The sequence below is a fragment of the Agrilus planipennis genome, unplaced genomic scaffold, assembly GCF_000699045.2.
Source record: "Agrilus planipennis isolate EAB-ADULT unplaced genomic scaffold, Apla_2.0 scaffold199, whole genome shotgun sequence".
NCBI lineage: Eukaryota > Metazoa > Arthropoda > Insecta > Coleoptera > Buprestidae > Agrilus > Agrilus planipennis.
In genome coordinates this window covers 81,699-108,686 of record NW_020439011.1, presented here as the reverse complement: position 1 = coordinate 108,686, position 26,988 = coordinate 81,699, and the positions used below count along the sequence as shown (strand labels likewise).

Below are 26,988 nucleotides of genomic sequence, written 5' to 3'. Positions count from 1 at the left end.
TTCCTACAGATAAGGTATGTATTGATTGCAAGTGTTTTATAGAACTGCAGCCAATCATGTAAAAGGTCTGTCTACCCCAAGTCTATAGATTCATTTCAGTTGGGTACCACAAACAAGTGGTTAAATTACAATGTGGCTACCGAAATATCCTAGTGGTATAGAAATTTAATTAATTAATTATTAGTGGTAATAATGGGTCTATTGAATATAGGTGTATGAATATTACATATTTGATTTTTGGTTTAGGACTTGTTGTTGGTATGCGGGTTAAACTGGTGTTCGACCCTAAGTTTTTAATTTAAAAAACATGTTCGGAATATAGGAAAACGTTACAACCAAAGCAGACCAGACACAGCTAGTTTCTACGTTCTGAAACCGAAATAACAGAACATGAAAACGTAAATTTATGAAACTGCCTTAATTCAATTTCTTTTTATGTTTTCCAAGTACAGTCGAATGCTGCTTAAAGTGTTTATGGAAGTAGGCCATATTGACTTGATACGTCGTAATTTTGTGCAGTTATAATACCCAGTGTTTGTTCTTAGGACTTGAATAAATACCTATATCGAAGCCGATCGATATCACCAAGTCATATACTTGAAGAGCCAATTCCAATTATTCCTCAAAACCACTCGGCATTTCTTCGCTCGCAAAGTATAAGAAATATTTCTCTAGACGTGTAATTTAAATCAGAACATTTCAATGATGATTACAATTAACCAATTAACTGGTAGCAAAGGTCGCATCTATTGTTGTTCTATATATTCGAGGCGAAAACGTAGAGAATAAGAGATAGAATGTACACCTAATGTAATAGCTGCACTTGAGATGAAGCATAACTTATAAATGCTAAAGTTTAATTATAATTATAATTATAACCATAGCACTAAGTAATTCGTTCTAAACAAGTATTTTCGAAGTTCTTGTCATACCAAAGTTGAACGATGCTGCAATTTAATTGTTCTCTGCTTGGTCTAATATCTGGGAAATAATTCAAGATTACCTCTGTTCGTCCTTTGACCTCATAGAGGAACAGTATAACAGGATTCGTCGAGTCATCGTCCAATTAGAGTACATTTTCAGAATTTATAACTTCTAAAACTCCTCTTGCCCGTAATGTTACTAACAAGAAAACTTTTTCGGAAAAAGAAACAGGTTAAACAGTAGCTAAGTACAGTGGGCCTCCATGAGGGTTTCACTTCTCCCATCCTCGACAGCATATAAATAAAAATAAAGCAGATATGTAAAGCTAACCAGTGAAAATAATTGCAAATAAGTTATATAAGGGTTGAACCGTAACTGTTAAACTATAGGTAACCGAAACATTAGAATTAGAACAAACCACAAATAACTGAAAACAAATGAAGCAACTATTATGTGAAACCAACAAATGGTTTGGAACTTTGGATTGTAGTTATACAATTATTATTTGATGACGATGTTAAGAAATGTGCTTAGGTTGATGTAATTATTCAATAATATAATTAGTCTGATTAATGGTTAAAAATATTAGATAACTTTGAAGTATGGGCCGATGTTGTGGAGTATGGAACGTATTTTCGCAGTTGGGACTTGTTGGCAATGTGAAGTTTGCTTTTGGTCTTTTTTTTGCAGCATCTGGAAGTATTCCATAATTAAATGAAATATCCGGTGGAAACATTAAACAAACAGAGTCTCTCATGCGAATTTGTCGGTGGAATTAGTGCGATATGCGCTCAGCACTTCTGTTTGCATTATGAACTCCAATCTTGAAAGCGATTCTGTTTTACAAATACTACCTATTTCGTTAAACAAGCACGAATTCGATACTACGTGGACACATTTTACAGTATGATGGCGAATTACTTTTATTCCGTCTATCTGCAAAAAGATCAGCGGACGCAGTCGATGCTGTTGCTGATGGCTCCTAGCTACTGCTGCTACTGATATAATTCGCTAACGAACACGTTGAAACACAAACAGACTGATGTTATTGATTCTTAATTAATTAACTCGTTGCGGATGCTAAATAGAAATTGATATTTGCTGATAAATGCTTGTATTTAATTACACACAACACTCTGCAACAACCGCAGCTTTGTACTATAAATGTTTAAGTTTAAAAATTTACCTCTCTGGCAACATTTGTGTATCAGAAATTATTGTGAAAGTCCAAGTACCTTTTTAGGATTTTGTGATAAAAAGGGCCAAGGCTAACAATAATGCCATTCCTAGTTATGATAAAACGATGTAAGACCCTTATCGTTTGTAACTACTTATGTGGGGGAATCCCCTTGTTTTTTTTATGGTGAACCATCAAGATTATTATCATAATTTTATTATTTAGTAACAATAAGGAAAAAGTCACTGTAACAATAATTTGAAAGCGCGGTTTAAAATGCCATTACTAGTTATGATAGAACAAATTTAAAACCTTTATAGTTTGTAACTGTACGGGGAAATCCCCGTATGTTTTTTGTGGTTAACCATCACGACCAGATTTTTAGTGTTTCGCGGCGAAAACGAAAGAGGCACTGTAACAATAATTTGAAATTTTAACCGTTTAGTTTGTAATTATATGGGGGAATTCCCGTATTTTTTTATGGTCAACCGTCAGGACCTATTTCGTGTCATTTGCATGATACTGCGGATTTAAAATCTTCTATAAGTTCACGTTAATTTGTTTTTCCCAAATCAGTAGCTGAGTTGGCAAATAATTATTATCCTCATTCACATTCGTCAAATCACGAAGTGCGGTTTCATATTTCCAATGTCCGTTTTGTCCGAATTTTCGAAACTTTAAAGTTTTTGAATATGAATTGAATTTCATTTGTAATATTATTCATACATTAACAGCTTCTTCCTCCTTTGAAAACTTAAGTTGCTTGCTTTAAGCTTATTTTAAGTAGGTGGATAGTTGAAGTTTTCAACTTCAGCTTCTTATAATGTAATAACTTAATAGGTTGAATCGGATAATACCCCCGCGTTTTACTACTGAAGCAGTTTATCTCTTTGACTAAAAATTATTATTATTAAGGTTCAAAGTCGAAGAACTAGAAACGATGTAAATCAACATTCATGGAAAAGGAGAGCAATTTGCAATGTGAACATGGTAAATTACAAACATAATCATAAACAGTGTTGTTAATGACATGAAGTGAGTGTAGTTTAGAAATTTATTAGAGTCATAACACGAATGGTAGACTATTTTGTAGCCTCAAATGTTATCATTTGTAAGTTCTGTTTCGATTCACACTGTTATTTTTCCAGACCGTAAAAATTATAACTTTAAATTCGAAAACAAAAATTTACCGACTACTTATTCTAACTTCGCCTGTTTGAATGTCGTTTTTGTCGAAGAAGAAAAGCAATTCCATTTTTCATTTTGGTAAGCAATATGATCTTTTTGTTTCTTTCACAATTTGTTTCCACACTGTTTGCATCTGCCCGTTCGTCGGCGAACTTTTGGGAATTCTTTTCAAAGGTTTGCTGCGATAAACACCAAACTTGGACGGACTAGACAATGTATACTTTCAAATTTTGTGGAACGCTAAACATTATAAATATTTAAAGAGTCTCAAAACTTTTCCAGTTGCATGCTCCACCGTTACCGTCACAAAATGTCAAGCTGCTCTTCGAACCCTGCAAGCATTTCCTTTCTTCAAGCCAACATGCCTTTGTAGAGAACCTCACGTCGACCCTGAGTGCAATTCCTTCAGAGACTTCCTTTTCGACCATCCCTGCGTCTTCGTACTGAAAAAGGGTAAGTTTTTTTTTCTGTTTAAAATGCACCCGTTCAAAAAGCCTGTATTACAATTTAATTTTAGTGTCACTATTTAAATAGGAAGGGTTATTATTATTCAAATCCACCTTTGTTCATCATTATTCAGTATATAAATGTAAATGAATAGTATAAAATAATTCGAAGTGGTCTGTATTCTGTCGAAACTGCCAGACGCGGATCGCGGTTTCGATCTTTTTGGATCTCATCAGCGCGGCGCAGGCAGCTCGACAGAACACAGACCAACTTTTACCTGCTGCCTTAACAGCGCGTTTTAGAAAATGCGACAAATGGCGCTGTAAACGCCATCTGTAGTACAATGCTACATTTTAGGATTAGATATCTACTTGCTGAAACGAATCCCGGCGTAGCTCACCTCAACGTGGTAGGCACGTTACCATAATCGAATAAAATAAGTAAGTAGATATCCATATATTTAAATGGACCTTGCTGAAGCATACGTAATCCTAAAATGTAGCATTGTACTACAGATGGCGTTTACAGCGCCATTTGTCGTATTTTCTAAATGAATAGTGTTTAAATCCAAGGGGTCAATATAATTCTAGTGGCTTACAAAGTTTTTTAAAATGTTGCTTCCAATTAATAATAAATCATAATTGGAATTGAAAATACCGTTTCAACCAATTAATTTAAATAGCTTCTAAACAGTATTATTCGTTTATAATAAACTTTGTCGGTTGAATGGTTTTTATATGATTAGTTACCGGAATAATGGCCGATAATGAAGTTATATGTAAATACGAAAAATTTGAATTGGTTGATGTTTGCCTTGCTTTGAGTTGAACGCATTAAAAGTTTGATTTGCAATTGAGATTAATAAAGGTTGTCAAATTGTGGCTCGCTAACTAAAGCGAACATTGAATTAAATTATAAACGTAACTATTCAAATGCAATGTTATGTAATTTATATGCAGTTTACGTTTCAATTGTATAATGGAATTTTGTGGAATTTATAAGAGTTTAAACACTTATTTCTATGCATCACGGAAAGTTTTGTTGCGATTCGCAACTTTGAATATATTTAAACATGAAATAGTCAATAAATTGACCTTAATTTTTTAACATTCCAATTAATTCAGAACGAAACTTTCTAAATTTATAAAAGCAATATATATTAAACAAAAACTATATCCCTGTTAATATGGTAAATACACCGCATATGCCAAAGGTGTTTGTTCATATATTATACATGATCATATTCAAACAGGACCTCTCGACTTGGAATTAGTATGGTAAATGTAATTGAGTGCAGAAGGATCTATCATAGCATTCCTAGGTAACCAATTCACCTAGTTAACTCCATCTCTCCGAAATGATACTAGGTTATGGTTCCGTATGTGAAATACCTTAACACTAAAACTGTTTAAGGATTCGCATGAACTTTAATTTGAAGAGGTCCAACTGTTGTATATTGAACAGGAAGGAAATTGATGGCATATTTGTGTTTTAAATGTTGTACGAATAATCGATTATTGTGTAGGTACACTTTTATGTTGAGTTATAACGAAAAGCTTGTAATTAGATGGAACATCTAAACTGGAACTAATTCTGGAGTTGTTAAAAAAGATTTTATTGTTTCGAACAGACGCGAATTGTAAGCGCTATTTCATTTCGGTTCAGATCTTTTCCCTTTTCTAATTAGACTACTTAATATAGCCGGCAGACCGCGTTCAAGGGTGTAATAAAAAAAACTAGCTTTTATATACTTTAATTATGAAATCTACAGTCTGTGTGCCTAGATACTATTTTTAAGATAACTTTGGATTAACGTGGTAAGTACGTCACTATCGCCATTGTCTTTTTTATTGACAGCCATTGAAAATTTAACCATGAAACCTATTTTAATTAGGACAGAAAAAGAGGATTCGTTTCGTATTATGTTATTGATTAGTTATTTCTAATTAAAATTAGTATTTTGGGATGGCTGAACTTTAATATGATATTTGCCGAGTGTTTGATGTGCAAGTAGCAAGCCTCTGATGTACTGCCAACTGTTACAGTTACACTTATAGTTATTCGTCCATTACAATTCAATTCTACGCACGGTTCCTTGTCGTTCGTATGGTTGGCTGAACTTATTAACTACTAAATATGACGTCATTTCGAACTTAATATATAAGGAGCATTAGGACAATATGCACGGTTTTATGCCTTTATTTTGAAACGGAGCTAGATAAATAATTTTCTTGTGTTACTTTAAACTTTTCAGGATAGAGCAGATGCAAAATAATTTAATAACTTCCTTGAGTTCTAGACAGGGACCATCTCGAAATTCATAAATACGAGACCATAAAGTCATTAACCGTCGAGATTATTCAAATAGCTTGTGTTCCATTTTAACGCTTATCTCCGGCTCTAAATGCTTTATTTGGCGATCGAGATGTTCTTACACGTAGATTGCTTTGGCGTTTAAAACCCATTTAGGTACCTCGTTAATTTTAATTGAGCGCAGGCTACGTCAAGACAGCAGCAGCGGACATCCTAGGTAAGGGGGTTAATAGTTCGTTTATGATTTCTTCCCTAATACTAGCGTATGTCTTAGGGGAAAAAAAAAACAGAAAGAAAGAAAATTTTCAGATTGCCGTCATTCGCCCTTGATGTTTAGATACACATTTTTCATTTTTTCTTTTGTAAGTACTTGCTTTCCTTTTTTGTTACACTGTGTATTATATCTCCCTTTATTCTTTCACATCACCGACAATACACCAAATGCTAATGGGGACGTAGGGTGATGTTGACAGTAATTTGAAGTAACTCCATAAATGTCACTTCAACGTGCCACCTTCACAAATTGATCTTACAAAGGAGTCAGCAAGGTACATCGCATCACTAAAACGCTTGACAGAAAATATGATTAATTTATAAAGTCATTTACTAGGCATACAGGGCGTCAAGGTGTTCGGCTAATTCTTCGAAAATAAGATGAAATAAATGTTTCCCTGTGATGAAATCTGATTGGTTATGTCATGTTGAAAGCTTAATAAGTAATTGCTGCTCCTTATCAAGGCGAAGTTTAAATTTGGTCATCGAAAAGTCTCTGAAACATATGTACAGTTCGGACGTTCAAAATTGGCACAAATCGCAATAAAACTGCCCTTTTTACTTTCTTCTTTCGACTTTCTAACTATACTAGAGCGGTCGCTGACAGAACGCCTACTTTTACACACGAGATGTAGGGAATATCGTAAACATAGAAAAGAAATGCCAGGTAGGAATTGCAGCGGACTCTAATAAAGAAAAAGGAATAACATTACAAGCGCAATTTGAGTATGTTGCCAGCATCAATCAATTTATATGTTTGGATAGTACTTTCGGTAAATAAATTTTCAATCGTACCGCAAGAAACGTAGTGTATCTGGAATTTGAAACCTCTCATCAACAGTGACGTGTTTCATAAAGTTTGAAACATACCTAATATGTCTCATAATACCAAAGAAATTTTACAAATTAGTTGCAACGTCCACGTCCTGATAATAAGTTTGAACAGGATGTAACTATTAATTTATTTTGTTTACAAAACACACAAAGTTATATTATTAGTTTATCATGAAATTACATTTGGATGAAATTAAATATGTTCATATACACCATATCGACATGCATATGTAGATAGAAAAGTTAGTTCCACTTGTTTCGGTTTTTGATCGAAAAAGCTTCATATTCATGGCAAAAAAAAGTTATTGTTTGCGTTGAAATTGGTGTTTCGAATTGAACGACTGGCATAAAATTAATTCGCAGTGCGAAGCTCGATGTAGAAACTAGGAAATGACTTTTTAATCTCTTGTGCTGCAGATTTAAACTTTTACACTGCATTAACAGTAGAAATTTATTAGCGACCCTTGTTTGGGTTACATCAATTTATCACCCCTAGGTCTCTAAAACAGATTGTACTTGTGTACAGTTACTTGGGATACGAAATGTGTGAAGATCGGAGATAAATTTCATTTAACAAATTAATTCTTCACGATCCTGAATAGCTTCTTCTAATTTTGTATTTTAATTCCGAATTTTATTGTATGCACGACAGCTCACGTCATCTCAAAACTACTTATTTATTTAGTAAAACTTAAGCTAAATTCTAATCTTTTAAAGAATAAAAAGAAAAGCATCACGAAGTTCTTTTCTGGTAGAAGAGTTTTCAATTAATTTCTCATAAAGTTTCCTCAACTAACTTCTTTAAACAAACTGGAAGGAATATTTTAATTTCCTTGAGTGCTATTTCATCGATAATTATGCCTGTCTTTCATGCACAAATTTAATTACACGGTATACAAAAATAAAATTGAAACTTAAAAGTGCAGCGTTAAAGATAAAAAAAAGAAAATCGAAATTGCTTAGTACTAGGTACCTATAGAGGTATCATCAATTATGCTTATTAAAATTTTAGTGTCCTGGTTGTTACGAATGATGGAACACATTGTGGACTATATATATATTGCAAGAAAACGGTAATTGGCAATTAAATTAAAAATTTCTGACAGAACGAATGCACTGAGATTCTTTCGGAGCGAAACAAAATTTCCGGTAACTTCTCTTTTAAATTCACCAGAGTATAAATAGGTTGTAGGTAGGCAGAAGACGCATTTAAATTACCTTTGAGAAATGTTAACCAGCGGTAGCTATCTTCAGATATATCTAATGCTTTGTGATTTCTGAAAGGGCAACTCTTTTATATAAAAGATACTTAGGTACAGTAGATCGGATTATATGCCTCAGTGGCCTATTCACATATTGTATAGTACAAAAATGAAAACTAACATGCTCAATTAAAATATGGGGTGATATCTGTTAGCAAGAGAATGGTCGTCAAGCTGGCCTAATAAAGGGACCATGGTCAAATATTAAGAGCTCGTAATTATATTTATCAATTTTTTAATATTCTCATTTGAGATTTAAGAAACGAAAATAAGAGTAGATAGAATCCATTGGTTCATCATTTTAATTTTGTGTAAGGGGTTACCTATGAAATTACTTAACCAATGGAAACATCTTGAATGGTCCTTTTTGCATAGGTTTGCTATATCCTATTGTTTGAAATAAAAAGTTGTAAAAGTTTTACAGTTCATGTTCAAAACAATAATAGAATGTCTAGGGTCTAGGGTCTAAGGGCCTAAAGAAATGTATGTTTACATTTTTTGCCATCAGAAAAGGATCCTTATCCTGTTGACGCCTTGCCAACCTGCAACTACGCATTGTCAGTATGTCAAGAAGAACGAAAATGTATAAAACTTTTCGAAGACTTCAAACTCCACTGCAAAGTGCGGGAAAACAAATGCCGAATGGATAACAGGTAAGCTACATAAAAATTGAATAATTTTGAATTGTAATGTCTACTTTATAAAAAAATTGAATGTCAATCTAACAATTGAAAAGTCCATCCGTTTAATCATTTTGTTTCAGTATTTATAAGTGGCTTTTTAATTTCAGGAAATTGTGTCAAGAAGCTTGGGCAAATCTTCACAGATCACCTATGTTCGGCTGCATCTGTCCCAACAACAACATGAAAAGGAAATGTGATCGGATTTTCAGCCTTGTCAACCATAATCCCTGTATTGGTAAGCGTTTGGGTCAATTTAATAGCTTTGTAGTCAACTGTTAACTGCGACATGAAAGAGTTATGAATGCCACCTTCTATCCTACTTCATCATCATTAATAGATACAAATTTAGAAATATAAATAAAATTGATTCATTTATGAGGAGGTTCGGGAGATGTAATTCTAGGAGACACATATGCAAAATCTAATTAAAAATAAATGCCATTATTAAAAATTGTAAAGTTTCACAATTTTATAAAAACGTTAAAAAATCACGATGGTGAATTTTTATAAAAAAGTTAATCATAATTATTGTCAGGAGTATTTTGTTATAAATACTTTGTTTTCCCCTAAATCAATTCCCACCGTTCCCTTTTGCACTATATAGCATGTCTGTTGCATTGGAACACTTTTACTGTCGAAATAAATTCAGAAACGGAAAAAATCTTCGCAATAGAAAAATCGTAATTAGACAATTCAGAAGCTTATTGAACAATTTCTGTAATTTCCTATTATTCATAACTGGGAGGCAGTTTTAAATGGAATTTAAACTAGAATCAATGCGATTTATTAGCAGTTTTTAAATCGAGTTATGTGTGAGGATACTTAATAACTATAACATACGAGCCATAATTACGCAGAATAGAATAAAATAATGTCGTGGCGACATTTAATCCTTCTTAATCAATCTTTAAACTTATACTAAAAAATTTTATAGCACGCTTCTTAATTGAAATCATAACGTAAACAATCTCGTAAACAAATAACTAGACGCAAACTTTCAAATCTTTCTCTTTCTTTCAAAATTAAACTCTTAAAAGGTGGTAAAAGATATAAGCTTAAAGCTGCATCTCATAATTACAGTCTATTTCAATTTGTTAGAATTGTGACCTTGAAGAAATCTGCGCGAAGATAGAAAGAATACACACTAGGCGTGAGTAAGACAGAAATAGTTGAAACGAGCTTGAACAAGCAGAGCTCTCGATGGGCGGTCTTAAAACATCGGCTAGAACTGTACAGTACTAGACGAAAATGTTTAGCAATTTCTTAAAACAAAAATGTATATAAATTAACAATAGAAAACAAAGCAAATTCTTAAATATTATCGAGGCAGTTTAAATAATTTTGCAAATTGTACTGTACACTTTTGTCTAGTTCTGTAGAAATATGATTGAATTTGGAAATATGCTACGGCGCATCCTAATAAAGGGAAAGGGCATATCTCCAACTTCTTGAAACGAACAGTAGTTAGGTACATAATTAGTCTTCAAAACTAAAATGTTGAAAAACTACTATTAATCTTTATTTTTGTTCCCAAGAAATAATAAAAACTGATTTTAAAAAATAAATTGATTACATTTGACGTGCCGTTTGCGATTTATTTTTATTATTTATTTCCCAGTTATGAATTAAAAAGAAAAAAAAATTAAATATAAAATTAGCTGCATGTCGATTATAAATTAAGCTTGTTAGAATTAGAGTATGTATGTTGCAGAATATCTTCCGAATTCCTCTGTCTCAGAACTATCCCGTAATTCGAACAATTTCCACAAAATATTCTGGTCACCCTTATTATCCTTGCGTCCGATGTTTTCGTTTCCCTCTTCAACAGCACAACTACCTTCGCACGGCACCGCTAAAGCCTCAGGCACTAAGCGCACACCCTATCACCAGCACTCTGACTCCCATGAAACCGTAGAAGAAAAACTCGGCACCACTTTCGATATACCAGAGCTCGACGTACAGGGTGAGAGCGCACTTTTTAGACCACTTTTTTTTAATTTCTTTTTTATTGCTCTTTTTCTCTTGATTAGATAAAATAGATATAAAGAAATAATTGAATAGAAACCCAGGCGACACAAATCCTAACTAATATTATAAATGGGTTTGTTTATTTGTTACCATTTGACGTATTAACTACTGAACCGATCATCTTGAAATTTTGTACATATATTGCCGGGGGTACCGAAAAGGACATAGGGTACTTTTTATCTAGGAAAAAATGGTGTTCTAAGAGATAGAAGGGTTAGTTTTATGTGGTCGTCGATGAGCTTTGACATGATTTAAATACGTATTAAAAATATTCTTTTACAGTAATTGTTAAATTGTGTTATCTGTGCACTTTCTGGCTCGTCCTGTATCGTATTCTTTCAATTACATACATTTGTATTGGTTATGAGTTTGAATCGCAATTTCTGAAGGAGTCAACTTGAGCTACATTTACTAATTAAATCGATAACTACTTGATACAACATTTACCATAGCGGTTAACTTCGATTGAGTACTCAAAGACTGTTATTGCTGAAATAGCGAGTCTAGGTTACGTTTCGAAGAGCGACTGCTTGCACTTGAAAGAAGAATCATCATCCTTGGCTAAAATATTGAATTTCAAAAACTGCTGTAAAGCATAAATGAACTTGCTGCATCTTCGATTATACATAAAGGAATTGCTACTCGTTATAATAATAACTAAAACGCGAAGTACGTAAAAAATATTTACAAAGAAAAGGACTCGTTTACCAAAACTACTTTTGTTACTGAATAATCCAATTATTAAATCTGTAACTTCGTTATCATAACTAAATGTTTTGTGTGTGAGGTTCATCGTTCAATTTTTACAGATGAATAACCTCAGTCACAATGTCAGTGATAACATGTTTCAATTCCTTCTACAATGGCAACTGTACTGTCCTATATTATAATTTAATTATTATCCCATACAGTATCCTCAAATTGCTATTTATGTAATGATAAAGTTCTCGAACTTGCGCTTGAATGACTTACATCAATTCACTTTAAGAACCAATATAGTCATAATAGTCATATTGAGAAGGCCATTAGTTTTCTGATTATGTGTATATTTATAATTGCAATAGAAATATATAAATAAGTAGTAAGCAACTGATTTTACATGAAATTATAAGTTGTTTTAAAAAGAAAGTTATTGAAAAAAAGAGGACTATAATAAAATTTTGTACTAGATACTACTCAAAACAAGAAAACAACCGCTGTAAAAATAAGGTAAGTTTGTCTGTAACTAGAATAAGTTGCGAAAGTGCTTCTATTTTTTATAACATAATCCAAGAAAGAAGCAAACATTTAGTTATTTCTCACATAGAATAAATTTAATATTTTATAAGTAATAAACAAATATTACGATTTTCTTTTGGGCAAATGGCGACCACCCAAAATCTTATCGAAATCAATTATACACAATAAATTTCCCTTAACATTTGTCCAATCTTGTATCATGAACTTGCTTTCTTTCTCATTTGCTTATAATTGTTATTGTACATTATTACAAATAATTGGTAGAAATTTATACTATTGACGTAAAAACTTACGTAAATCTTTTCACTAACGTAGTTTACTTATCATATTTTATATATAATATTAGATAACGTATTATATCATTGGCATGATGTTCACGCTTGCAACTTCAACTATTTTCTTTTACTTGATAACTAATGCAAAGTTTCTATTAGGAGGTGCCTATTGAATGTTGTTTAAAACTCTATAAGGCCAATAAAAAGATTATTTATTATTGAGGTAATAATTCCGAAGTAAAAAAAACTTTTAACGTAATTTTTTTAAAATGGATTTGAACCCGTTCTAGGTATAAAGACCGTGTTTATTCACCAAAATTACGTAACTAAACGTACGATTTGTTAAATGTAATTGTGGCTGTAGAAATTCCTTACAACGAAATTAGTTCGCTGATGCAACTGCAACTTCAGCTTTCCGTTAGAATGGAAATCTTTAGAGTACGTGATTTCAAATCCATGGCAAAACAAGCTAAAATCTTCCAACCAAAATTATCTCTTAACTGCAACGAAATATTTCCTTCCAGCCACATACACCGAGTTACGTCATATTTACCTCTGCATACTTCTACTCATATTAAATTTGTATACTTTATGTCAACCCATATTTGAACTCTTATTCCACTCTAAAATGTACTTAAAGGAAAATTGCATTTTAGACATATTACACAGTAGATAATAGGTAAATAGGTGAATGTTTGCAGTGATATTTTTGTCATACAAATTTTTAATAATCTATTCTCAAGACAAAACGAATTCCTGAATTATTATTAAAAATGTGTAGCCTGGGTTATCCTTTATAAACGCGTGTTATGATATTTAAGTAAAATTAATTTAATACATCAGTGGATATTATTGGGATCCGTCAAATGGGAGGAGCCTAAAAACATGGCGCCGATTAGGGAAAACTTATCGTAGTTCCTATAGTGTACCGTGCAATTTCCAAGTTTTTAAATTACGATGAAATGATAAGTATTGACACAATATGTGATTGGGCTGACACAAAGCCTCGGAAAGGAAATTTCGTTGAAGGTGAGCGTGTTTTTAATGCCAATCACATTATAAAATTCGGAAATAACAAATCCGGAAGCTAGCCTTCAAATTCCGTCAAGTTTACTTTTTACAAACTTCGGATTTAAAAAGTGACTGACGATATATAATTGGTGACGTGATTCTGGGTGATTTAAGCAATATCATATCAACGACTTGCACGTGCAAAGCCGATTTACGAGAACGTTGCAAACACATTAGGTATTGCAACTTTGTTGTATTGCAGCAGGTAGGTTCTTAACCTCAAAATACTTATATCGTATCATTAGAATTGTGTTAAATCAATTACACAGGAATAAATAATTTCTCACTTTATAATTTTAGTATGATTCTAGTTTTAAATATTAAGGTTATGGCTGATGGTAAATACTTGCTGAAATATAATCATGTGCATTAAAATGACGTGAACAAATTTTTATTCCGGAATTCACTTCTTTGATACCTACTGGTTTCATCCAAGCTTCTATTAGTTTACTTTTCTCTCTAATTTTCCGAATATATTTTTTACATATTTAAAACGATTAGTTTTTATTGGAAAGTAGTTAATGTAGGTAAAGAGTGAAGATCTATGTCTGAAGTGCTATTGCAGCTTTTCACTGAACATATTAACTTTTTATTTGATTTAACTTTAGAAGAAAACTTCGTCAACTCCATCATCAAAAAATTTTTTACTTTTTTAACGTGTTTTATTTTAATAAACAGTTTTACAATTTGCGTTCACAGTTCCTATGTAAATTTTTCCCTCATTCGAGTTATACATTTTGCCACTAGATGGTGTATGCCCACTTGACGGATCCCAATAGTTATATTAAAATGGATAATAATTGAACCAACAGTCCAAAAATGGACATTTCGATGAGCAGATAGCGTTTACGAAATGCTTGGGTATACATTTTTTTTTACAAAATATTTCAATCAAAATTTATAATTAATATTTACCCAATAGCATAAAAGACTTTGTTCCTACAACACCACCTAGCTTATTCGATTTTATTGTCAGTAGGGAGGTATTTTTAGTGAATTTTAATAAAGACATTAACATATTTGTTTCATAACGTCTGGGAAAAACTTACTACAAACATTTTGAAATACTTTCTCTCTATGTAATGGTACTAAAAACAGAAAGAAGTGTGGATTATTTGAATAAATCTGTAAGTATTTTGACGTAAGCTTGTGTTCTGACGATTTCAAGAATTTGCCAATTTGTACATAAATAAATCGTGCAAATTAAAGGTTTTTACTGCTGCTTCTTTTGCGTTATTTTGGTGTTATGATTAGAGTGCGTTACTTTAGTTAAAGTAATTTCAGCGTCGGAGAGTTCGTCAACTTCTTTGGGCTATGGTCTAGGGAATGCCGTATTAGAAAACCCGCTTGTTGACGCGGACAATGGTCTTGAAGCCCATACTAGCACGGATCATATTACTGAGACCGTTTTAAGCAACAAACCCAAACACAACCAGGTCGCCGTCAACTCGACGATCGAAGAAGATTTGGATAACAAACACTCTCCACACCATGCACACAGGAAATTCACAAGTAGGTATACAACTACAATCTGGATGTGCTATACATGTGTTCCGGACCCTAAATAGGCCAAAACTCTAGCAATTTACACGAAATTGTTGTTATGAAAGGACCTGCTCCTAATTCATTACATAGCCTGTCCAACAACAACCAAAAGGACAACATCTTTCGTTATATTCTTTCGAGTGTAACTGTTTGTTCAACTACTTGGTTAAAAAAGAAACTGTTTTCGGTTTCAAAATGTAATTAAAAAAATAGATTGAACTGTCATCTGTTCTGAAGCGGTTACATATCATAAAAGAAACCGTAATACCAATTTTATCATATACATTTCGAGATTCACAAATTAGTACTAATTACTAAACGGAATCATCTTATCATCCATATTTATAGTATTTACGTAATAAGTTTACAAATTTTTTTCGTCAGTTTAATTAATTTATTGGGAGGATAAAATATGTCAGCCTGTTGCTGTAGGAATTTGAAATAAATGGATTTCTATTTCGCCTTCCTAAATTGAATAGAAGCAGGTATTGTAAGATTAAATTTAATTTTTCATAAGGAATGACAGTGAAGTCTGAATTGCTTGAATTTTTATCTCAATTTTTGCAGCCCCATTTCCTTTTAAATCATTTATTGCGCCTAGAAGTTTTTGATTGTATATCAAGAGTACGTAAGCTAAAATCTGATTTATTGATTTTTTACTAATTAATTCTGCAATATGAAAATAAATTCGGAATTGTACAAAGGGCCCTCTCTCTCTCTCTCAATCATTATTTCATCTTTTTAAAATGGTAAATTCAATTTAAATCGAAATCACGAATGCTAATCTAGATAGCCAGATTTATTTTGAGATGCATGCTGGCAAATATTTACCGATAGAGATAGTAAAAATGGATAGAATTTTTTCAGCACTGCACCTGTTAAAGCACGTAGAGAAAAATTGCATGATTTTCCCGATGATTACCACACTTCTTATGTCTTTTATCTTACTTCAACCCTTCCTCGTCGATCCTGATAATTTTATTAATAAACAGTTTTAATTTCAAAAACCAAAATTACACAGGCAACATATTGCAGACTAAATAGAAACGAAAAAGAATTTTTGTGTGGTCGCCACAAACGTTAAACATGACTTCAAGTCGTAAGGACATACAAAAAATATTTGTATTTATTTTACAATTTTTAATGTAAAATATTGTTTCAACTGTTTGGTTTGGCGTTAATATGCTGCGAAATCCCATCGGACGCCGGAGGAATTGAGCAGAAGGGAGTAAAAAATGCTTCCTTTTGATGGGGGGAGATTGAAACTTTTCGCAAGCTTCGTATAAGAACGAAGCTTTTCCGAACCCCTTCTATTCCGCGCTGAGTACTTATTATATACTACTAATAGAAAAGGGTTTTTTAAAATTTATTTTGGTTTCCGCATTTTTCCCATTCGGAAGGAAGCTTTTCCTACTCTCCCTTACTCTTCTCCTACCCTCGCGGGTACTGAAACAATCCCACCTGTTTCCTTATTCTGTCCTTCGTGATGTCTCTTTAAAAATTAATTTTATAAAAATATTTCCTCCGGTATTCGAAAATAATACCTCCAATAAAAAGTAGAATAAAGCATACCCCTTAATTGTAAAATAACAAAATGAATATAATCGAATACGGTCGAGCGAGAAAAATATTATTAACGGGGAAAGCCCTGGGGCCAAACCAACAGCATTTTATCTAGAACTCCTGAGAAATCACACATTTCGTTTTATGGCTGGGTAGTTTCCAGCAGTCTTCATTGAACTTAGTTTCTCTTATAGATTGCTTGATAAGGAAATTTGTTTTTTTTACGTCCCCAAGTTACGTGCAAATCTATGACACTTAATCGTAAAATGAATTATAAGTTTGGAACTCAAAGAGACAAGAAAATATAAAAAAAGAACAGCTTTAAGTACAGAACTTTTTTTATTTATTACACAGTATTTAGGACAGATTCATTCGGGGAGATTATGGCCGTCATTGTATAATAAATGGCAAAAACGTGAATGTTTTTAACACTTTTTAATTTCCTGGGACGTCGTATTATACGACCTGTAGGTACGAATGTTTCGGATCGAGAGAATGTATTGTACGTAGTACCTATCAGATTTCGGGGAAGACCATGAAAAATACCAAACACCTTTAACTGAATACGATATAAATTTGGCACGTTTCGAACGATTATTGAAGCAATTTACGAAATGTCGTGGGCGCCCGTTATTTTCTCTCGAATAGGAAATAGCAAATTACTCAGAGATGACTTTTGATTTCTTCTTACACTAAATTGCCTCGAAACGATTGTATTTTACGAAGAGACTTTGCAAGAATAATAAACACGAAATCAAATCAGTTATTCCATTGTATATAAAGATCAAATTTACAAGCAAATGATTTACGAAATGACTGAATACACTGAAGAACATAGAAGCGTAACGGTTAATAATCTTACTGAAATAAAATTAAATAATAATTTATTAATATTCCTGGTTTGGATGATACTTTAGCGTTAATAATACTGATAAATATTTACACGTACCTACGCTTTTGCGACTGCTACTATATAATTTATCTTTACGGTTTTACAGGTTCTTCGAACGAAAATTTTTCGGAACCGGGTGATGTGATGAAAATAATTTATCAAAGCACTTGTCATTTAGCGCTAGAGAGTTGCAAAAGTGATTACCAATGCCGTATGGCAATTCAACCAATTCTTACCCACTGTGACATCTCAAAGTGCAACAGATATTCCTGTATGGAAGCGCTACAAGCATTTTATAGGAAAGCCTCATTCCCATGGAACCTAGAAGTCGCGTTCTGTTTATGCAAGTAAGGGCACCTTCTGTACTTTGTATGTTTCTTCCAAATTTTTACATGTACGAGGTGATTTCCGTGTTGTTTCATCATGGTCTATAAAATTCTCAGTTCATCGCCATCAGTTACCACTGAATATGCTATCAAGTGAAAAATTCTATGGACTATGGTCAATCAGTCTATTTTAATTAGAGAAGATACTGAAGCTACATAATTTTATTTTTTTGTACAGAAAAACTGATGATAAACATGACGCGTGTATGATTGCGCAACAGAAATTACATCCCCTATGTGCGCAAAGGGTTGAAGGCTCGCCACAACCGACCTGCTTGTCCTTGGCCGAATCGTGCAGAGAAAATCGAGAATGCAGGTACGAAGGAAGGACAAAAATCCACCCATATCGTTGCATTATTAAAAAAATACTTTTTATTATTCAAGGTCCCGATTGGAACAATACGAACAGGCATGCGCAGTGGATAGCTCCACGAAAAAGTGCGCCGGGCCGCCATCAGAATGCAGAGCAGCCATGTTGGGCATATTAGGCACCGAACTAAGAGCGACATGCGCCTGCAAAGGTACCGATCTGACCCAATTGTACGAATGCTTAGGTTGGCAGAGACTCCTATGGGTCAATCCATGTGTTGGTAAGTCGCAATAAACTTTTTACTTTTAAAAGCGTATAATTTTAAGGTATGAATTTGTAAGTCAACTTACAATGTTGCTGTTTTAGCGGAGAAAAATTGAGGTAATGTTCGTTTGAAAGTTTGCACGCAACAAAAGATATATTTACGATAAAAGTGTGTTTTATTTATGGAATAGCATTGATGACCTTTTTAACGTTCGATAAAAAAAAAGGACGTAATTCTTGCTAATTTTTATTATCGTTATATTAGACGCTGCAACGGTATTAGCCACTTGTAATATTAGCTTCATAGTTGATATATTAAAATCGTTATGCATTTGCTTTCTTCTGCTAGTAGGTTCGTATGAAAGGTCGTGTGTGGAAAATTGTAAATATCATACGAAACCAACGGCTGTACTAACTACCAAGAGTACTTAACCTATTTTTGCTGTTTATTGATCTGCGGAATTTCCGTGGGTTAAGTTTTATTCTGGATATTTTAAGAGTTTTGGCGCATTCTGCTTCGAACTTGTTAATCACGACAGTGGGTTAATTACTTATTTTAGAAATAGTTATTGACAAAACACTCGTACCAAAAGGAGAAAAACAATAACAAAGATAAAAAATCACATTTCTAGTAGTACCTATATTCATTACTTATTACAGTTATTCATTTTTTAAAGTCTTGAATTTATCGAAACGATGTGCACCCTCCTAAGTAACATGCGTGACTAATTTCGGAACGAAAGTTTGCTCTTTATAAAGCACTTCAAGCCATTCGATTGGCTACTATTTAGCGCGCTTATTCGACATCCAATAAGAAACGAAAATATTTTCGACTGTAGTTTATTATTTTTTAATTTAAATTTTAAACGTTATCATTTGAATTATAAAATATCGAAAGTTTTGGAAAGAAATTATATGCGGAGCTTCGCTTAAATTAGAACTAGCTGTAGAATATCTCTTGATTCGTTCATATTCTCAGTGGATTCTCAAAAAGACTACCATCTGAAGAAAGCAATAGAGAGAGGGTTGTTGACTAGTACGGCAACCCCTCTAGTAACAACAACAGGAAGAATCAGGATGGAACCTCTCGATCAAGTAACGGTAATAAGTGTAACTCAAGCGTCTGTCCAAACAAAAGTCCACACGACGATGGAGAATACGTTACCGCCAGAAATCCCTTCGACGATCACTACAACAACTACTACAACTACTACTACTCACAAACCTACTACAACTACTCCTACAACCACTACAACAGAAGCCACAACCATTCCACCAAGTAAGTTATCTAGTAATTTTTGTTAAAAAAAAAAAAACAGGGTAAATTCGGAACGAAATTGGTACTCTGCTTGTTGGAAGGAAGCAAGTACCTACTGTTAGTAGCCATCTCTCTCCCTCTGACATACTCTGAGAGAATGAGGGAGGGATGAAGTAGGTTCGATTAATCTGCGATCTGGTGAATATTCCAATAGGAGTCAATTCAAAAAGCTTTGTCAAATAACGTAAAAAATTTCACTCCTAGTGGATGTTCCACGACATCACGGTATTTAAATTTTTTTTTTTTTTTGGTGACACATATTAGCCTGCAAACAAGACGCTTTCTGAAAATCAATGTGCTACACAATTATCCCTTATTTCTAGGATTTTGCGTATTCCAAAGGCATGATTTTCCAGATCAGTATATCAAAGAGGGAACGTCAAAGCGGGTAATTTCTATTGTAAATTTCGTTGTTAGCGCTGTTGGACAGAAAAAAAAACCTTTTATTGTAGATTTATCACGAAGATGAATCGGAATGTTCGGAAATTTGTAAATGCGGCCGATCAGAAGAATTGGTTTGCAAAACGATGTGCATTGATAGAATGCCGTGCCGGACGGAGTTTGCATTTTATAATCACGCAGCCCCCGCCTACCAGGCTTACCGTGGACGTTGTCTTTGTTACTCGGGAAGGTTTATTTGCATGAAACCTGCCCCGGGAGATTATACATTGCCTCAAGGCGTTTTCCTGTTCCTCGGATACAGTGAAGTTGATGAGCAAAAACTGAAAAACCACACTGAGATCGCCGTCAATGACGTCGTTCACGCTTTACAAGAGTTCATCACGAAGGAGGCGGTGAATGGGGTAAGTACCGGTAAAACTTTTCTCATTACTATAATCAAATTATTTCCCCGTTTATTACATGCAATATTTCCCTATGACATTATCGGCTTCTCGGCTCCGATATAAACGGCACAACGTTCCATTAACTCAAGCACGTGAGATAGATCCATAAAAAAAAAACGAAAACCTAAAATTATTTTTCCATTTATATTTTAAAATTTTTACCCGGCCTTATTATTCTTCGATAATTTCAAATATCAACTTATTATTTCTTAATATTCTGCAAAGAGCGAAATATAAACATAAAAAGGCGCTCGTGAAATTATTAGGAGATGCAAAGTATTTATTAAACTTTGAGATGAGATAATTATTTAAAAAAGTACGTAGAATCTCATGGTGCTAACCGTTTTTGAGTGCGGTGTCAAATAGGGACTTCCCGGCATTATCTTTGCTAAAATGTATACAACAATTGAAACATAAAAAAGCGCTCGTGAAATTATTAGGAGATGCAAAGTATTTATTAAACTTTGAGATGAGATAATTATGTAAAAAAGGACGTAGAATCTCATGGTGCTAACCGTTTTAGAGTGCGGTGTCAAATAAGTACTTTCCGTCATTATCTTTGCTAAAATGTATACAACAATTGAAACATAAAAAAGCGCTCGTGAAATTATTAGGAGATGCAAAGTATTTATTAAACTTTGAGATGAGATAATTATTTAAAAAAGTACGTAGAATCTCATGGTGCTAACCGTTTTTGAGTGCGGTGTCAAATAGGGACTTCCCGGCATTATCTTTGCTAAAATGTATACAACAATTGAAACATAAAAAAGCGCTCGTGAAATTATTAGGAGATGCAAAGTATTTATTAAACTTTGAGATGAGATAATTATTTAAAAAAGTACGTAGAATCTCATGGTGCTAACCGTTTTTGAGTGCGGTGTCAAATAGGGACTTCCCGGCATTATCTTTGCTAAAATGTATACAACAATTGAAACATAAAAAAGCGCTCGTGAAATTATTAGGAGATGCAAAGTATTTATTAAACTTTGAGATGAGATAATTATTTAAAAAAGTACGTAGAATCTCATGGTGCTAACCGTTTTTGAGTGCGGTGTCAAATAGGGACTTCCCGGCATTATCTTTGCTAAAATGTATACAACAATTGAAACATAAAAAAGCGCTCGTGAAATTATTAGGAGATGCAAAGTATTTATTAAACTTTGAGATGAGATAATTATTTAAAAAAGTACGTAGAATCTCATGGTGCTAACCGTTTTTGAGTGCGGTGTCAAATAAGTACTTTCCGTCATTATCTTTGCTAGAATGTATACAACAATTGAAACATAAAAAAGCGCTCGTGAAATGGAAGGTATTCATTAAACTTTGAGATGGGATAATTATGTAAAAAAGTACGTAGAACCGTAACCGTTTTCGAGTGCCATGTCAAATAAGTACATTCCGTCATAAGCAATTTTGTATTATATTTCGATTAATTTGGTTTTGATTCTTTGGTCCATCTTCTTCCACTTTTTTGGTTAGCTTTGTTTTTCTTTTCCTTTTTTCTATCTATTCATGTTTGCTCTGGTAATGTTTGTTACCTGAAACTAGGCAATTGTTTGCAGACGCTCTGCTCTCTTCATCTATACAACGTTACTCAGGAAAATGTTATAATCGCTGGAAAATTATCTCCTAAAGTGGATTATAATCTGCTCTCGCCAAAGGAAAGCCTAGCCAAAGAAAAGGTTTGTTTAATCACGCAGTTAGCGCGTGAGCGAGAAATTGCAACCCCTCAGTAGTAAATATTTTGATAATGATTTTAACATCAACTACTATCCCCCTTATCAATTAGTTTTGCACGATTCAGTAATATCCTTGCACTTGCTCCCTAGAATATAACAAATAAGTATCCAAACACCAATCGAAAATCTGTTAAAAGGCATAACAATCTGAATTTACAGGACGAATGCTCGGAATTAATGGAAACAATAACAGATCGTATAAACAACAGACATCCGGATTTTAGTTCTCATATTCTTCTATCGATTTTTAAAATGGCAGAAGTTGAATTGGTACAACTCGAACCAAGTTCTGCATGCTTTCCGCTACGGATGCAGAACAACTTCTTACTATTTGTGGTCATCTTGCAGTTATTGCTGTTTTCGTGACAAAAAAACTGCCTACCTTTCCGAACGTGAATGAGATAATAAACGAACAGTACTTAATATTCAAAACGTTTAGCTGAAAAATGACACCTGTAAATACTAACCATGTCTGTGTGTTGGCTGTTGTTAGAAATGTTTATAGTTAACGACAATTAGCAGCTTATAATGTAAGTGTCACAATTTCATGCACTCGCGTGAGTTGTTTAACTGTTCCTTAATATCCTTACAATGAAGCCTGGGTCATTCGGGAAAATATACCTACAATACTTTAAAGGCAGAAGTATTCGGAAAGGGCCGTCCATAAACTTATTTAGGACCCTAAAAGTCACACCCTTCCTTGTCGCATTTAGTTAAATTATCTTTTTTAATTTTCTGAAATTAATACCGTAATAAAATGTTTGACCCACGACACCCCTGCCCTCTTAAATGCCAGCATTCTTTATGGACAGCCCCGAACATAAGAAAACACATTGTCCAAAAAACTTTTTCTGTATTTATCAAACTTATGCGCAAGAAACAATGAACTTTTAATTCTATTATTTTTATAATTTAAATATTATGTCAAGTATTAAAACAGTTGAACTTTCGTATTTCCGTAACTAATTTAAACTATTGTTCTTCTTTAATATTGGACAATGTGGTTCTTTTAAAGTTGTCACTTCGAATTAGTAAGTATACTTTTACTTTTCTTATTTTACTGAATTAACAATTGTAGGTGGTGTACTTCTTGAAATGTACTTTTACATGTACCTAAAGACCTAAAAATAGGTACTAATCTTTATAATAATCTGTTTTTGTCGTTGATAGTACTATCATTTTGAGTTTATAATAACCGCTGTGTTATGAAAGTTAAGTTTAAAAAATGGATGTACAGAATGAAGATTGTTCAATACCACAATGAGGGGCGGATTAAAAAAAATCTGGCCTGATGCTGAAAATAGTATCAAAGTTAGACTTCAGGTCTGGGGCTGCAGCTCCACTAAACCCCTGCCTTAATCCGGCCCTGATGAATAAATANTTATTGGTTTTCATTCATATGCTTATGAGGCACCGGTGAATCTTTGACTTTTATGCATTAAAAATTATCATGTTCTTTAAGAAACCGTATTTATAACCATCTAAATCGCTCAGTTTAAACAAACAGAAGCTATTCTGACTTCTTCTAATTCTTTTTTTGTAAATTTTCAACTGGTTAAAAAAGGGTACTCTAGATTACATATTTTCGTCGAACAACGTTCGAAACTAAATACGTAATAAAATTAGGTAATAAAACAGTTGAAAAATAAAGTGTTAAAATTAAAACGTTGATAGAGCTTATTAACTGTTGTTTTCTTACTCTTATGGACAATGTAAAAATTAAATTTTGAACGTAATTAAACATATATTATAGTTTTAAAATGTGCCAATTGATCTAAAGAATAGATTTTTTACTGTTGGATTTTGACCTGTTCGAGGATTTCTTCGCGGAATATCCTAAAATATAAATTATTGCGGAACTTACAAATTACGATAACAAATGCTGATGTTCGTGGTAAATATAATACATATCAACAAAAACTATCATGTACAATCCAAAATGTCTTCCCACGATAAAGACAAATTTACTTACACACATCATTCATATAACAAAAGTAGTTGAATTGTTTCTTAAGCAAAACCAAAACTACTGGCTTAAAGTTAGAAAAATATACATACAAAATATAAACACTAATGTTACTTGCGCCGCTAGTCGAAATTATAAATAAATAATCATGTAATAAATAGGTAGCGGGCGTCGATAATCAGGGGCGTACTTAAGACTCTAAACTACTATTTCTGTAAACCTCTGTGCCAACGACTTCCGCTGCCTAGTAACAATTTTCATTAATTGATAAAAAATTGTTTCATTTATCCGTATTTCGATTTGTGGCGACACTAAAAACCTATTTAAAATGCATATCATTTAGCTTTAAAATTGCGATTTGTTTTAACTAGATAAGGGTTATTCGGCTGCTGAGCGATTCTGTTAAATATTTTTATCAATAACGACTGAACCCTCATACATATCGTTTACTAACAATAAATAGAATAACTGTTGACACAATTGTAGCGTGTAGGTATTATATTGTAACTGTGTAATAAAAAGGGAACACAAAACCCAACTCGTCAAGGAAAATATATAATAAAAAAAAAAAAGAATATCCTTAAATGTACGGTAGTTGTAGCAAGAAAAAGAAAATACAGACGAACTTTAGAATTATTGAAAAGGTACGTACTTTTCCCAATCTAAGGAAATAAAAAACTGAGCTTGATTAATATTAAAAAAAAAACATATAAATGTAGCAAATGCGAAATAATATTTGTTTGTTAGATGGCGTATTACTATGTACTACTGGTATCGTTGTAAATATCCAATCAAATTAATTAACGACACTTTCAAGTTAATCGTAACATGATGTGTAGTGTCCCCCAATAACCCCAATATACAGGGTTTCTCAAAGTTGACCCTTACCGCAAGTGCGGAACTTCCTAAATTGTTGCTGATATGAGAAAGGAAATAAAACAGATAACAACACGGTACGATAATGTAATTAATATTTAAAATATTTACTTACAGCCCACAACAAATGAAGTAAATAAATTTTTAAATATTCTAATTTCTTGTGTTGATGAAAAGTGAGTAAAGGTCGAATTTTAGTTACCTTGTATCATACATAACGTTTATATAGGAACATATAAGTACATAAGTTACTAATCACCTAGAGCACTAATTAGGGATACAATTATTAGGCGTCACATTGTTACTTATACACGATAAAAAAAATTGTGCTTATAATTGTTGCTTTCTAAGTTTTTAACGGAATGTTGTAGGTACTTCACAAGCATGACGGGCCTCAACACCAATTTTAATTAATTTTATTTGATAATGTTAATATCAGTAATACACATACATATATTTTTGCTGTATCTCGATGGCTTTAAAGCGAAAAAAAGTACGATTAACAGATTTTATCTTTTCGTCCCGTGTGCCTGTAGGTAATTTCATCTGATGCTAAAAAGTTAGGAAATTGAAGGTGCACAGGGTGTACCATTTAAGTCAATTGCATCCTTTAAAAAAAAGAGATACGTTTAATTAATCCTAAAAAAATGTTCGCGAAATATTAAATTAATATTTATCTACTCATCCCCAAAATTTGGATTACCTGTGATAGATCGCCGAGCTTTTTTTCAAATTTACATTTCAAAATAATGAAGTGAATTTGTCAAAAGTTTCGGATGTTATTTACCTAATATTTTGTCGAATTCGAACATCAGTTTACTAATAAATAACGTAAAGCTTACTTAGTACTAACAAATTGGAGCTCAACTGATTTTTTCTTATTATTTCATAATTATTACCTGCCTCCTCCGCAAGTAATTAACAGATTAAATGGAACACTCTATTTTAAGCTAAATGCATTTAATGTGAAAATGTTAGTTTAAAAGCAGGTTTTAATTTATATGTAGTGTACGAAATAATATTTTCTGTCATTGTAATTAATGGATTATTTTGGAATTGTAGCTCTTGTAGAATAACACTTATACATATTTTTTATATGTTGCGTTTTATAAATAAATTTTTTGTATTTGTAACCATGTTATTTTATACCCCAAAAAGGCACGTTTAAAAGTTGCGCTTTTGGGCATTTTCCTATAAACGCGGCATTATACAGCAGATTTTCTTAATATTATATATAAAAGCAATTATGAGTGCTGTCAGCACAGAGGGCAAAGTGGTATTACGTAAATGAAAGTTATTATCAGCAATTTCTTATGCTGAAGTGTACAATGTGTAATGTACTTTAAATTTTAATCATTAATTACTATTACATCTATTAAAAACCATAATGGCCGACATCAGTAACAATGCGACAACAATTGAAAAAGAATGATGGCCGACAACAGCAACAATTAGAAAAGAATGATGGCCGACAACAGCAACAATGCGACAACAATTGAAAAAGAATGATGGCCGACAACAGCAACAATTAGAAAAGAATGATGGCCGACACTACGTCATAGTGTTGTTC

At 32.9% G+C, this 26,988-nt stretch overlaps 1 protein-coding gene across 8 annotated transcripts in view; it reads left to right on the top strand.

Annotated features, from left to right (window-relative positions):
* Positions 1 to 23,947, top strand: part of LOC108741291 — a 131,439-nt gene extending 107,492 nt beyond the window's left edge. For 2 of the 8 annotated variants that reach the window (XM_018476046.2, XM_018476044.2), the window contains exons 3-15: positions 3,572 to 3,742; positions 8,927 to 9,071; positions 9,209 to 9,336; positions 10,813 to 11,064; positions 14,999 to 15,226; positions 17,821 to 18,061; positions 18,279 to 18,416; positions 18,485 to 18,690; positions 19,654 to 19,953; positions 20,316 to 20,392; positions 20,445 to 20,795; positions 22,400 to 22,519; positions 22,736 to 23,947. In XM_018476046.2, coding sequence (XP_018331548.1) covers positions 3,572 to 3,742; positions 8,927 to 9,071; positions 9,209 to 9,336; positions 10,813 to 11,064; positions 14,999 to 15,226; positions 17,821 to 18,061; positions 18,279 to 18,416; positions 18,485 to 18,690; positions 19,654 to 19,953; positions 20,316 to 20,392; positions 20,445 to 20,795; positions 22,400 to 22,519; positions 22,736 to 22,942 — 2,564 coding nt within the window. In that variant the 3' untranslated portion in view covers positions 22,943 to 23,947. Of the gene's footprint in view, positions 1 to 3,239; positions 3,368 to 3,571; positions 3,743 to 8,926; positions 9,072 to 9,208; positions 9,337 to 10,812; positions 11,065 to 14,998; positions 15,227 to 17,820; positions 18,062 to 18,278; positions 18,417 to 18,484; positions 18,691 to 19,653; positions 19,954 to 20,315; positions 20,393 to 20,444; positions 20,796 to 22,399; positions 22,520 to 22,735 lie in introns of those variants that run through there. The other 6 variants (XM_025976179.1, XM_018476045.2, XM_018476048.2 and 3 more) reach the window with 6 other exon arrangements.
* The last annotated feature ends 3,041 nt before the right edge of the window (positions 23,948 to 26,988 follow it).